Source organism: Haliotis asinina, chromosome 9 (assembly GCF_037392515.1).
Source record: "Haliotis asinina isolate JCU_RB_2024 chromosome 9, JCU_Hal_asi_v2, whole genome shotgun sequence".
Taxonomy (NCBI): domain Eukaryota; kingdom Metazoa; phylum Mollusca; class Gastropoda; order Lepetellida; family Haliotidae; genus Haliotis; species Haliotis asinina.
In genome coordinates, this window is record NC_090288.1 from 23,141,194 (window position 1) to 23,156,537 (window position 15,344).

The 15,344-nt window shown below is 39.8% G+C and overlaps 1 protein-coding gene across 2 annotated transcripts in view; it reads left to right on the top strand.

Annotated features, from left to right (window-relative positions):
- Positions 1-633: 633 nt before the first annotated feature.
- Positions 634-15,344, top strand: part of LOC137296914 (RNA polymerase II-associated protein 3-like) — a 166,732-nt gene continuing 152,021 nt past the window's right edge. Inside the window, exon 1 of one of the 2 annotated variants that reach the window (XM_067828813.1) lies at positions 634-768. Coding sequence is in view for 1 of the 2 variants with exons in the window: in XM_067828811.1 (XP_067684912.1) it covers positions 1,313-1,474 (162 nt within the window). In the remaining variant the exon portion in view is untranslated. Of the gene's footprint in view, positions 769-1,193; positions 1,475-15,344 lie in introns of those variants that run through there. The other variant, XM_067828811.1, reaches the window with a different exon arrangement.

Genomic DNA, 15,344 nt, shown 5'->3' on the forward strand with positions numbered 1-15,344 from the left:
TAGATTTGTTGACAAATTAGTCTGGCGTCTAATACTGTCTATCCATTATCTCCGGAACTATTCAATGTACAGAGTTGAGATTTTGCACATAGCATCCCCTTGCATGTGCCTAATGATGCTATAAAAATCAAGTCATTTGGATTTCACATTCTGTTGCTTTGGCGACCCTGAAAAACAAAATCTTGTGGTGCTCTTTGTAGCTCTGGTACAAAATCTGGCGGAATAATAAATAATAATAATAATAATAATAAAAACACGAACGATTACAATAGGTCTCCTGCTTAGCAGCAAGGAGCCCTAAAAATCAGGACAAGAGATGACCTTACTGACATTCCATGCATTTAAATTTTTCACAGAGTTTCCTCCCTTTAGTGTCATGGGACTTTCAGGTTCCACTACACTATATCAATATCACATGCTGCCCCAGGACCAACTCAACGGGCAGAGGCCTGTGACAGCGGTGATTGGATGAAATAGTGTAAGATGTGTATGTGTTTTAAAAGCACATCCACCCTGTTATTAAAACTGACCAGAATTTTAAGTATTTAGTGCTGTCATTTTTATCACCATGGGTTATGCTTATGTATTTACATATATTTTGAAGTAGTGACATTCGGTGCGGAGCTGGGGGTTGATGTGTTCCGCTTCCGGTGCTTGGCAAATGTGGCCGACAAGTTGGCCACAACTAGTGTTTTATTGTAGCTTAGAGGCCAGACTGTGCCCATATGTACATGGAATGGCTGTTGATAGCCTGGATATTTTTTAAAGGTTATTATAGAAGTCTATGGGAAAACATTTGGTGTTGTGTAACCATCAGTATGGTTTGTCAACATAGCAGACGACGCACCCCTCAGATTTTCACACGCGTTGTTAATCACATGCAGATGTTTTAAATTGTTCATGTCCTTACAGAAAGTATCTAGGGATCAAATGAGGTACATTCTCAATAATTTTGGTATTGTACTTACGTTAGGAAGTTTTACTCGAAACATTTTGACATAGTGACAGACGAAGTGAAACCTGTACTGTCGGCACCTTTGATGACGTCACATCTCTCGTTATAGCGCGAGTAAAATGGCTGTCCGAAAATAATAGGCGTCCGAACACAGGGTACATAACAACACCTCATGGACTACCTCTAAAAAATCGAGTCGCACGCCGAACTTCAGGCGCAGCCTCGTGTTGGCAACGTAAGTCACGTGACGGTCAAGATGGCGGCAGCCATGTGAGTTGTTTCAACAAGAAAGCACGTTTTGTTTATCTACACTTTTCGTTGTCGAGCAGAGCCAGCATATTTGACTTATTGAAAAGTATGTCAGTCACCAAGCACGAAGAAAATATGGTTGATTTGCAGTATCAACTACGAGAAAATCAACATGATGTTCAGGAGTTTTTGAAAGATTTGCGAAACTGGGAAACCCATATGCGAAAGAAAGACATCAGTTTGAAGACGGACATCCCAGTCCATAGAGCAGTAATTATTTAATTTGTGTTTTACAGGTGGTGTAGGTGCGATTATAGAATACCTTCACCGCTTAATTCTGTAGCTAAGTTACCACCATGTTTACCTTATCCCACCAAAATTTGTTTCCTCTGATACCCTGCCGTATCATGTTTTCGGGGAACCATGTTTTCGGGGCATCTCATTTTCACGTAATTTCTTGTATACAGTGAGATTGAAGCGCCAACTGGGCCATGAGTTCCCCTCGTATCCCCCACTTTTCTCATGCTCCAGGGAATCTTTCCCGTGTGTAATATTCCAATACAGAAATAAGTTCATTGATTGTTTTTTATACTTGTTCTAGTTTATCATGTTTATTGAATGTATATTTAGAGTGAGGTATGCAGGAAAGACTTCCTCCTGCATCGCCTCTAAATTTTAAGATTTAAAGTAACGTTCTTACCGTGTTTTATGTGTTGGATATGTGTTTCTGTATGATAAGATACACTTAAAGGGGCACTGATGCGGAGCGAATAATGTTTCTCGCCAACGGTCTAATTACGAAACCAAACAGCAATTTGGTCAGCGCCCGCTCCTTCGACCGTGATGGACAAAGGAAATGGGCTCCTGTCCATATCAGCGGAATTTTTTCACCTAAACAGTCAGGAGGCCGGATGCCCATCATATGCCATTTGTTTAAAAATATCCATGGTATTCCTTGTCCGATCGTAACCAAATATCCCAGCAGTGTAGTACTTTTAGGATGCTTGGATGGTATAGTTACTGATCCAATTTGATCCTATTTCTGCGTTTTTAACCTCGATATTTAATCATGTTACATCAAAATATGATGTCTACAGGCACGTAGCAAGCCATTTGTTTCAGTACGGAAGATTGCAAAGCTTTATATTTAGGTAGTTTTGAGTGTTGGTTGAGCTGTGATAGCAAATATCATACGTAAATTTCCGTAACTATGGTAGCTACAATGGTTTCTTGTTTATGATAATAAAAACACAAAGTTGATTTATTTGAATTCGTAAACAAAAAAAGATGACTTTGCCTTTGGTAGAGAAATCTGAAAATTTTCTTACGTAAAAAACCCCTTATTTCACCTATTTACCAAGGTACACAGCAAATGCCAGTGTATATTCCTTATATAACGAAATTCCGTTGGTATCCTCAAAACAGTTTCGGCCCACAAGTCTTTTCAGGCTGCATGCGACACAGAGATTACATCTTCCTTGCTGTAACTCGCGCTTGATGGTGTAAATACACGTGTTATTTGTCATCATTCCCTTAATGATTTTTTAACAGGTATAATTAGTAGTAACACCACTTCAGGTACTCAACAAAGGTTCCCATTTGGCATATCTCCTGTCTGGAGTAAATACTCAACATTATAAATTAAGGTCTGTAATGGCAGATGTATTGTATGTTATGTAATATGTGCATGTAAGTGATGCAAGAGGTTTTATCAGCCGAGTTACAAAAGCAAACATCGATCAAAGGATTAACCGATAACACACTGATTGATTAATTACTTTTATCTTCTAGCGGATTTGTCAAAAGGCAGAGTGTGTAGATGACAACACCCTGTCGTAAAGTGTGAGTGCAAAAACAACATCCTCCCTTCAAAGAATTAATCACCCTTGCGTTGATTGATTGATTGCTCGTTATTGGTTAACTAAATTACTTAGAATAGTGGACATCATACAATTAGTTGCCAGGTGTGCTATCTTGGGAGACCAATGAGAGGTTTATCTGGTTTTCACCAACGAAAGACGTGAAACGATGTGTTACTTTTTCGCAAATGAGACAGTTGTAAGACACGCGACACAGAGCAGGATTATTTACCAGCTGCAGATGAATGGAATATCGTTCTTTCGTGTGGATATTGATGGATACATTCCTGAACAAGGTAGTAGCCTGGCATTGTTGCTATAACATTGGTCTGTTTTAAATTCATTATTTGCATTTTGTTTTAATTTAGCCGTAGCATCCAGCAGAATCTATATGACAGAAAACATACACAAGATCGCGCATAGGGTGTGTGAAAAATAGGATCCACGTTGGCAGTCTATACAATGTTTAAATGTTACAGTCATGTTTGAAATTTACTATAAGTATAAGCAGATCGCATGCTCTTTTATCAATTTCAGTGTCAACACAATGCCATTTGTGATTAATTACTTCAAATGACACCAGCATATCGCACGAGTACCTGGCGAGACGCTCCCGATTTGTTTACTCGCGGCCTGGAATGAATTTCACGTGTTACATGTTCAAGCAGAGATAATGAGGGTGGAAAGGAGAAAGATGCAAGGAAATAGATTATTTAATTGATCTTGATCTTGAAATACATTCACATGTATGTAAATTTATTTATAATATTGAAAGAATACGGGAGCTCGACCGAAAATATAGTATAAGTAATTATAAGTTACAATCATGGTTTCCTCGCTGCATCGGTAAATATCCACACTGTTTTAGGCGTGGACACTCATCGGAGGCCCCACGCTTAAAACAGAAGGGATATTGCCTGATACACTTCGGCCTTTGCTTGTTGATGAACTTAATTCTATAAATCAACGTATCCACTACAGAAGACACAAAAACCTTTAACTTTTTCGCATTTTCAGTTAGTTGTCAGATAGATTCATAGGCCTATAAAAGGTGTTTCAGCAAATAACTCTACTTAATTTCAATTGAAGCTCAGATCAAATGTATCTGGTAAGCGTTAGTACTTTTGACATACACACAGGCACGTTATACTTATATACACAGAACTCATACATATCGCCAACTCCTGAACAAGGTAGTAGCCTGACATTGTTGCTATAAAATTAGTCTGTTTTACATTCAGTATTTGCATTTTGTTTTAATGTATTTATTGTAGCATTCAGCAGAATCTGTATGACAGAAAACAGACACTAGATCGCGTATGTGTGTGAAATAGGATCCACATTGGCAATCTATACAATGTATAAATGTTGCTGTTATGTTAGAAATTTACTATGAGTATAAGCAGATCGTGTGTTCTTTTGTTAATTTTCAGAATCATACAAATATGACAATAAACTAATTAGGGTTATGAGGAAAAATATAGAGACGTACTTTGGCTTCGTTATTTTTCCGTCCTAATAGTTTTTTACCATTTCTATCACTGGCAGATGATTAACCTTCAAAGTGTTTCATTTGTTTTCATAATACATTTGTAATGAAGTAAAAAATGACTTCACCTCAGTTGATCTGTCTATAATTAAACTATCAGTTGCGCCTACGGACTGCGCAGCAGAGGTCACGAACCAGTCACGAATTCTGGGATATCATCCGGGTACTCACGGGAGAAAAGCAATAACAAAAGTTTACACCAGTCCACGGAAATTGCTCCGCATTAGTGCCCCTTTAAAGGTCACATACAACAAAAAAATCAAACATAATTAAAACACATTTATCACTTATTCATGACATATAATATACATTGCTGCTTTTAAAAAAACAAATAAACAAAATTATAAGCGTACAGTCGCGATTCAAAAGTGCAATATTTTGTACTTGGGCTTACTTCCCCCGAAATGAAGCCCTCGGAAGGCCGAACCCAGTGGATGTGCACTCAAGTGTAACGACGGTTTCCGATTGGCTGTTTCATTTGCTGATATGCTGAGGGTTCATTGTGTGTACAGAGCGATGATCTTTTTTATCTGCATTTTAGAAGTATAGCGAGTCAAAAGAAAGTAAGATTCTTTATGGATAACAACTTCTTTTTGTGTACAAACAAAATCATATACACTAAAAGAAGTCCATGAAGAATGTATGTAGAGATGTTGGGTTTTCAAAATACATGTTCTCTGAATTTGCGCTCGATCGAATAAAAAATCATGTCAGTATAGATGGTAAACTACTGTGTGGCTGGAATCTGTCATTCGTCCAAGTACAAAGCATGACTTGAAACTGACAAGTGTTTGCACCAGTTTCCGTCAGATCCAGTCATCCGAAAAAAAATGAATGTAGTTTGTTTGCAACCCACAGACCTAAAAACATGTCATGTGTATCACACATGCCTAATTACATAATGTGACAGAGACGGGACTCAGGTGCACGAGTCATAAATCAACTTATTTTCTTTATGTTGTATAGTCTGATAGGTGTTAAGTTCAAATTGCACGTGGTCAATGATTGAAGCTGTGTACTGCATGTTGTCTTTAGCAGACAGGCAGACAGACATATAGGTGTGAATAAACCAGACACTGAGCTTTCTCTGTGACAGAGACTGCTTACCACAATCAACAAATTTTTTGACGTAACGAGTGGATTATTTACTTGTTTGTGTACACAACCAAGATTAGACTACTGCTCACGACTTCAGACGCTGGGCATGCATACTGTTTCAAGCTCCGTGAACCTATTCACTGCGCATGCGTTATGGGCGCAGCGCAGCACAGCTGTCGAAACCAGTTTTCCCCCCAGCGCTGGGGGGAATTTAGTGAAACGTTTGAACTCCGATTTCGCTGGCTTTTTTTTTCATCACATTTTTTTTCAACTTTATAGGTTGAATTGGCATTTTTGATGATTTGTTTCGGTAAGTGCATACCAAAAGGTTCCAGAATCTGAAGTTGTGTTTTACGTTGCATGTGACCTATAAGGAAACGTTTTAAAAACTCATTGTTATTAGATGAGGAATATATATCCCACAGCAAGCTGAATTAACGCTGAGTGCAGCGTAAAACTAAACTCACTCACTCTGTTACAATTGGAACACAAAATGTTTGAAATATCCAGCATTCATGGAACCTGTGACCTAAAATTCTGTCGAAGTACTAAAATTCTACCCTAAAACGCAGTGCACTTTGAGAACCTTCATAAATGTGATCATAACTTTTAAAATAAAGCTCACACCTTCACATGCGGACCATTGTCTGCTCACGTGAAAAGCCCAACACAAACATCACGTGACTCAAATGGAATGTTGCCAATGTAATACAAAAAGACTATTGAACACTGAACTGGTCATCTCTTTCATATTTTTTTCGTGCTCTAGAATTTGTATTCAAATACAGCTGGCTTGATGGTGGCATGGCCCAGTCCACTTTGTTCCCAATAATGTCTCTCAATTTCATTCTCAACTTTCTCAATGCATTTTTGTCATATTTCCTGCGTGATGGTGTCTATTGTTAAACAATTGTCTGTCCATCCTGAGGTTTGAATGCTCCATTTTGCCTGCCAGCATCCGATTTCATGGTACCCCAAATGAGTTCTATTGGGTTTAAATCGCAATGATAGGGTGGCAATCGCAAAACTGAATGACCTTGTTCTGTAAGGTACTCATCAACCTTAAAGACAGATGTGGTTTTGTTTGACTTTATGATGTCATACAGAACAGGTTTGGTTGCTTTTTCTGGATACAATATTGCTTTGTTTTGCAACCATTCTATCATGTCCCACTTCTTACTGTTAGATGTTGGGGCCTTTGTATTAGGTACTTGAACGCCATGATATGGAGCGTTATCCATGACAGTCAGACTTTTGGGGGGGGCAGTGCTGGTACCAATTGATTTTGTACACATTCTAAGAAAACCATCCCATTCATTTCGGTATGATAGTCTTGATTGCCTTTAGATTTTGCCTTGAACACTAGGGAGCAGCCAGGTAGGAATCCTTGACTCTTGCAACCAGCATGGAGCACAATCAGTCGCTCGCCATTGCCAAGTAGTAATTTTCTGGCACAGGACTCTGAAGAGGAGCAAGCGCATGACACATGACCTGCCATGCTTTTTATTCTCTCCTCATCGCCTGACGAGATCGGCTGGGGGCATCATGGGTTCCTGATATGTTGATAAGTTTTTTATTTATTTTGTTTCTTTAACTAAAATTATATCGTATGCGGTGTTTGGCTTATGTGCATATATCATGTTTTGTTAAATTTGTTATTATTTGGTATTTATACAGCATGTAATTTCGACAAACTAAGACTTAGTCCCATTTGTTGAAATCATGTTTTCAATGTTGATTACGTCTGTCAGCGGTTGACCCGCATTTAGTTTGTTTGGCGTGTAAGCCCGTTTGTTCTTCCACTGCTCACTGTAAATTTTGTAGCAGTCTACCTGATTCAGAATTTCTTTTGTATGTTCATTCTATTCGTGCGAGGGACAGACAACGTTGGCTTTCCTTAGTTATGTCTAAAATGACTGATTTGGCCTTGAGTAACCATATGTTGCTAACTGCTGAAATTCATTATTCTAGCGACCAGTCTGGCATTCCTCTGGGACTGTGTCATGATTCCAGTGAGTCGTCCCCTAGACCCCAGAAGAGAACTTCAACGGAGATGGGGTCATCTCAAGTCTTAGTCATCGTCTAAGATGAAGTTGTCCCCAACATAGTACGACAGCTAAGAAGTCTTTCAGTGATGAGATCATCTCTTTTCAGGAACAACACATCTGCGATGAGCTGCCGTTTAGTCTACACAAGGGCAGAATGTCAGCCTGCAAAGACAAATTTCGCCTTCATCTAGATTGCCCCCAACTACATCATCACTGTTCCTGGACCAATGCGACAGTCGTCAATCTACACAGACTTTGTCAGCAGCCTCACATAGTAAGGATCATCGGCATTCGTTGAATGCTTCTTACTCTAAGGACATTGATCCTGCATCTCACAGTCGCTTGTGGAAGGATGGAGACAGATATTGCTAATCGTCATCTCGTGGATCACGAATGGCTTGGACTTAGTCTCGCCATCCAAGGACTCAAATGAAGCTAACACTTATAGGATAAAGAATGACGATATCATCACTTTGACAAGATAGATGACAAGCGTCTTGCTCAGCTAGACACCACTATGAGACATACTTTTTTCGGACTAGCCCTGTCTAGAGCCATCAGTGAGACTCTCATCTCCATGTTCAGGAACCCTGACAATGAGGGTGGAGTCTTCCACCCCAAGCCGTTCCTGTACAACCGCCTCAAGTGAGTGGATGTCTTCAAATCTACTGGAAAAATTGGGAACTTCGCAACGACGATTACATCCTACACCTCCAATCACAAGAGTGCCGACTCATGTTGTTTACACCAGGGATCAACCACACAAACTGGCTGATGCCATAATAATGACAGTATTATCTTCGGTGGAAAAATACCGACGCATCTACCTGGAGGACAGTCTGTCTATATCAGCTCTAAGCGATGGGAGATTTCGCACCCTTTTACTGTATACATGCTCACTTGTGTATCTCCGGACAAGCCAAATAGAATGGTTACAGACAAACCCGAATGATGGCAAGAGTATCGCCATTGGCACAAGTTTTCCGGATGATCAGTTTACTATTACACAGGTGACGTCATTTCTAGAATCTGATTGGTCCCTGAGAGGCACAGCTCTGCGCAGAATGTTGTGTTATTGTTCTAGTGTCTGGAAGTTGTCAACAGTTGTTTACAGTTTTTTCAATGTTGGAAAGACGTCCTTTACAAACTAGATTAGCAGTTTACAGGATCATTTGATTTTTCAGGAGGCATAAAGGTCTTCTAACAGCAGACTCAACGTTGCCTATAAGGAGGCTTGCAGCAATGAATGACAGTTTCTGCTTGGCAGCCAGCCAGCTATAAATAGACTTCCTTCGCTTGTCAACACGCTCATAATGTACAGTGTTTTTTATTGACGATCTGAAGTCGAAGAATGATGCATCTTCATGACATTCAAGCTCATCATGAGAGAAGTCAACTCAGTCTACAATTGGAATTCACTATCAGGCTACTAACTCAGCTCAGATGTGAATCTAAATTCCTAGGGATTTGATTCATCACTGCATTGAAATACATTGCTGTCCCAGAGGTTCAGTGGGTCAAATTTCAAGTCGATGTTAGAGCAAGTTCTGCTCTCTCCGTTACAGTGATCGAAATAACGGCCTGCCCAACTGCCCAACTGCCCGTGGCCGGTAAATTGTGAGTCAGACTGCCTGGAAATTCTCTCCACCAGCCCGATTGTCTGGTTGAAATTTTTAAGGTTGACCTACTTTCAGTTCGCTGTCAGGACGTCCATTCCATTTTAATTGTCATGTCATATTTTTATTTAAGACAGATGAATGAAAGCTACGAGCATATTCCATAATTATACATGGACACTTCTTCAGCCAGTGAAGATAGCAAAACTGGCTGGCTTAGTAAGCTACGCTATGGATATCTGTAGAAACATTGTTCAATAAGAACCAATCAAAGAGAGGGTTACTTAAAGGTGGGCAGGCAACTTTCAAGATGGGCAGGCAACATTTATGGGCCAACAGCCCGGCTGTCAGGTTGAGTTGAAAAATTATTTCAATCACTGCTCCATTACCACTATGACAGTGACAATGTCTGCTTGGTCTGCTCACGTCACGTCAGGATATGACCAGAAGACGCCTACCAACTACATCTGTGACTGCGGTTCCTGAGTCACAGTTTCATGTCCTGGCTGGTTTATGACGTCGGACATCTCGACTCACCAGTCAAATGTCTGCACAGGAATGTATTTGTTAGAGCCGGTCTACATCATCCCTGTGTTACTACAAGACTGAGGTACTTGAACAACGAGGTTGCAGTAGGAATCTCAACGTATCAACCACCTGGAGATGAAAGCAGTAATCAAGGCCTGCTACTGTTAGTGCAAACGACAGGCACACAGCAATCCAACATTGTTCCAACTTTACGTGTTGATCATATCAAGTTTGCCTAAAACATCGAGGATATTCTACACAAGTGGTGTAAGCAATCACCTGAGCTCTACATAGATCTACTCGCAATTTGCATGATGACAAAAGGAAGCAATTTTAGTTGTATACCAGGAAGAATGGCTTCACTGCAATGGAAGCTACACATCTTCAAGGTGGGGATTACCTATGTCTCTTGCGACATACTATGGACTTCTTTGGCATATCTGACAGCACTTTGCTCTGTTGTCACCATGAAAACAGGAGTCAAGTTGACTAAAGTACCTGAACTACTCACCTTACTATGCTTATTCAGGCTTGAAGACCAACAATGGAGATTTAAGGCTCCAGTTTGGGACTTGAATGTCATGCTTCAACACCTTTGAAGTGATGATTACGAACCACTAGATCTACTCACACAGAAAACGTGTGGCACGAATATCAGAACTACTTGCTCTGGACATCAGTCACAGTCAGTTTGACTCAAGTCGGCGTGAGATTGTACATTTAGGACTGAGATGGGATTTTATCACCGAAAATCAAATGCCTGGACAACCGGATAGACCATTCCACATCCCAATGTTATCTACAGTCCTAGGGCCACATGATACACAGGATTAATCATTATGCCCTATCAGAGCACTGAAAATATATCTGAAACATACCAAGACGAGGACACAACAATTCAAGCACCTAGTTTTTCCCTATATGTACTGAGACATCTTCGGAAGTATCCTGCAACAGTATCTCAGATAAGAGCTGTTATACTGAGGGCCTATAAGGCAGCAGGACTGGGACCTCTATGAGCCTCCAACCCACATGAATTCAGAACCTTGGCCTCTACACTAGCTCTGCATGGAAATTGTTTGCTCTCATCTATGATGGAGGTCTGCTTCTGGAGATCAAACACATTGTTTTCCAATCATTATCTAGGAGACGGCATTCATCAGTTTGGGCCTATTGTCCTTGCGCAGCAACCAACCGGCACTGAGTTTACTCTTTAATCACGTGACTTGTGGAGACCAAGACTCTCTACGGAGTATAATGGTTGAGAGTCCATGTGCACATCTTGAACAGACTAGCATGAGTGATTGTGACCCTGTACTCGTAATTAAGTTACTTGTCCATGAAAAATTAGTCTTGATTATAATGTCTTGACATTCAGTTGCATTGGATACTAACAGGATGCTAGTTAATCTAGGTATCATCACGTTCCAGTCAACAAAGCCTTCTTCAGAAGACAAGTTCAACTGGATGTGATCCCCTGGAAAGTTACAGATGAATTTTGGAAGAACAGAACCAAATTATCGCCGCTACAGTTTCCCGGACCTATTTGACAGCCAGCAGAATCCAGCATGGCCTGACCCACCACCGTTACTGTCGGATTCTGTAAGCAATTGAGCATGTGTCAGGATAAGGAAAAATATGTAATTTTCTAAATAAAATTGATATTTTATACTTATCCTGAGTCATGATGTAAGCCCTCCCAGCTGCCCCTCACAGGAATGCTGAATTCCTATAATTCTCATGTTGGGCGATTTTGTTAGGAGAGAGTGATCAGCATGGCAGGCCATGTGACCTTTTTGGCGGGAAACGGTGGCTTCTGGTGGGGGAGTGTATTTTATGTCCTCTTCTTTGAGAAGGGACCTTGAAAGGATTCCAGGTGTTCCACTACCTTCGCAGGGAGGAGGAGACAAGCAATTAAGCATGAGTCAGGATAAGTATAAAATATCAATTTTATGCAGAACAATACATTATAATATACAGTCTATGTTGGCAAAGACTTCTGTCTGTATCCACTCTCACATCTGCAGAACAGCACTGTTTAGAATGCACAACTTTTGTGAATCAATCATTTGGAGTTTACAGTCGGCTTTTAGCAACACCAATTTCTATGACAGGGTAGGTGGGATTTTAGATAAATGAAATAATAATGGAGTAAATAGGGAGTAAACCACCATACCCAAATGATAGAAACGAAGGGGCTCTAAACACCTGAATTTTTAAGAAAAAATGTTTTACAAAATGACATTAAACAAATAAAAGCCAATATAAATGAGACGGCAAAACCATAAAGCAGTTTATCAACAATAAGAGCAATTGCAACTGAGTAGACAAATGAAGTGACAGATTTATTTAAGATATTGTAGATTCTCTTTATGATGGTCTAATTTTTATCTATTTTATTGAGTTTGTGAGGAAAGTAGATAGGGCGTTGAGTATGTTGGGCCCCTGCCCCTGCCCCTGCCCTGCCCCTGCCCCTGCCAAATTGGCAAGTCAATCATAAAATCACTCACATATATCAATCAACATCTTCATTCTTTTTGTAAAGATTTCATGTCCCATCATTTCTCCATTATATATTCATTTCATATTGTTTCTCCTTATTATTGTATGCATTTATCTTTATTGTATGCATCACACACCCATCCCATACCACCGCCTCGCCTCAAGCTCAAAGCCTTTTCCCCCACTCCTCAATATGTGCTTCCCATTACTCTCAAAATCATGTTTGTCCACCCTTAGCAAGGAACCACAGTGTCAACATTCTCATAGGATTCATCTTGGCAGAAGTGCTCATGCAAAACCCCACAGCTGAAAAAGTATAAAATGTGGCCAGCAAACTCAATATATACAGTATGGTTCAAAATTATTGAGAATAGCTAAAGCATTTCATATTATTAAACGAGAACAAATCAGATAAAATTGAATGTATTGTGAAAGTGAACTGACCTTTTCATGTTGTGTAGGTAACAATTTAATATTTTATCAAGTCTCCTTGAGCTTCACGGCACAGTCTAAGACGGGTAGGCATACTTCCTATCAGAGAGGTTAGTGTCTCGTGAGTTATGCTGTCCCAGTATCGGACCACTTCTCTCTTCATGTCTTCAATTTTTGTCAACCCCTTTTGATTCACACATTCCTTCATCATCCCCCAAATGTTCTCAATGGGATTTCAGTCAGGACTATATGCAGGAAATGGTAATGCAGTCACATTTTTCTCCTGAAACCACTGCTTGGCATGTTTTGCGGTGTGTTTAGGATCATTATCTTGCTGCAAAATCCAGTCATTTCCATAGAACACATGTGCACTTGGAAGGAGAAAATTATCTAATGTGTTAGTGTAGCGTTGACTTGTCAGATTTCCCTAATAAGGATATCCCTCCCCATACATGAAACTTTGGGCTGTATTTAGGTCGTCGATACAACGGTGCTGACGCAGACTTTGTCCATATTTTCACATTATTGGGATATACCCATATTGAGCTTTCATCAGTAAAAATCACATTTTCCCAGTCAAAGTTTTCATGTGCCAAACACCACTCAATATGCCTGTCTTTATGTTCTTGTTTCATGAGAGGAGAAGGAATTCCAGTCTTTTTCTCCCATCCACGATCAATCAAATTTCTTCTAACTGTAGATTTTGATACAGCTGTTGATCCCCTTTCTATCATTTCATACCTGATGTTGGAGATGCTTGCCCTTTGCTTTTTAGACGCTAAGATTCCCAGCCGGACGCGATCTGAGAAGTCCAATTTTCTGGGTCTCCCTGCTCCTTTCTGGTGCCCAAAATCCTTTCCCTCTTTAAAATTCTTCCTAATCCTATACACAGTAGAAAGAGGAGTTCCTGTTCTCTCTGCCAATGTATTTACATCATCAATTCCTTGATTACACAACTCAAAAATCAACCTTCTTTTATCTTCAGCAGACATTGTTGACAGTGCTGAGGAAAATGACGTCTGCTACAAATTCAGGGGAGGTAACTCTAATTGTACTTTACTCAGTAGGCCAAGATGAGTTACCTCCCTTATACCATTACTTAGTTTTAAGTATCAGTGAATCAGTTGAGGTGTTAGGATAGCTCAAAGTAAGAAGAAAAATTCTCAATAATTATGAACCAGACTATGCTAAAAATGCACTTAAGTTCTTTATAAATTATTGCCCCACCCATGACTTTTAATCATGTAATGTGGGGCATGTAATGTAGGGGATACAGTTGACGCCTCGTCCGTCCGTCTGCCCGTAATCATTTTGTTTTCAGAAATCAATCAATATTTTTAGAGCAAACTTGATAGATATAACAATCTCAACCTATAGTTGTGCCTTTTGCTATTTACACAGTTTACTCATTTTAAATTTTTTTTGTTTTTCCATGGAACATTTTGGTGTCAGTCTAATGATGGGGTGGGCTTCGTTTCCAGAGCAGAACTCAAAAACCGTTCAATATTTTCAATCGGAACCTGAAGTGGTGCCTTTTGCTAGTTACAGGCTTTTGTGGTTTCCCAGTTTCTTTGTCTCTAAAGTGAGAGGTGTGTTTCGTTTCCGGAGCAGAACTCAAAACTTCTTAATATCTGTCAGTGTAACTTGGTAGATTATCCCCTGCCAGGCAAAACGGGATATAGTATTAGGCTCTGTCCGTCCATCCATAAGTATGTATGGATTGGAATATCTTAAGAACCAATGACTAGATTCTTTTTATATTTGGTATCTAGGTTTATCACAGTAACGGAAAGGTTTCAGTGACGTTGATGCTCATTTCAAGGTCATAAGGGACTTTAGCGTATTATCTTGTCAGTGCAATATCTCAAGAACCGTTCACTGGATTTTTATCCCCCCAGCATGTAATGCGGGTGGATATAGTCAGCGCCTCGTCTGTCCATCTGTCCCCTGTCCCCCGTCCATCCATCCGTCCGTCCATAATCATTTTGTTTCCGGAGCAGAACTGAAACCGTTCAATATTTTTAGACTAACCTTGATAGACATAGTAATCTCAGCCTATGGTTGTGCCTTTTGGTATTTACAGATTTTTGGCATTAATATTTTTTTGGGTTTTTCCATGGAACATTTTGGTGTTAGTCTTATGGTGGGGTGGACTTCGTTTCCGGAGCAGAACTCAAAAGCTGCTCAATATTTTTTTCTGCAAAACTTGGTAGATATTTCAGTCAGAGGCTGCAGTGGTGCCTTTTGCTATGTACAGGTTTTTGTGATTTATTATTTTCTTGGTTTCCATGGAAACGTTTCGGATATAGTCTCAAAATGGAGGGATAGGCTACGTTTCTGGAGCAGAACTCAAAAAACATTCAATGTTTTTCTGCAATACTTGGGAGATATATGAGTCTGAAGCTGTAGTGGTGCCTTTTGCTATGTACGGGATCTTGTGATTTATTATTTTCTCACTTTCCATGGAAATGTTTTTGACTAACTCTCAAAAGTGAGAGATGTTTCATT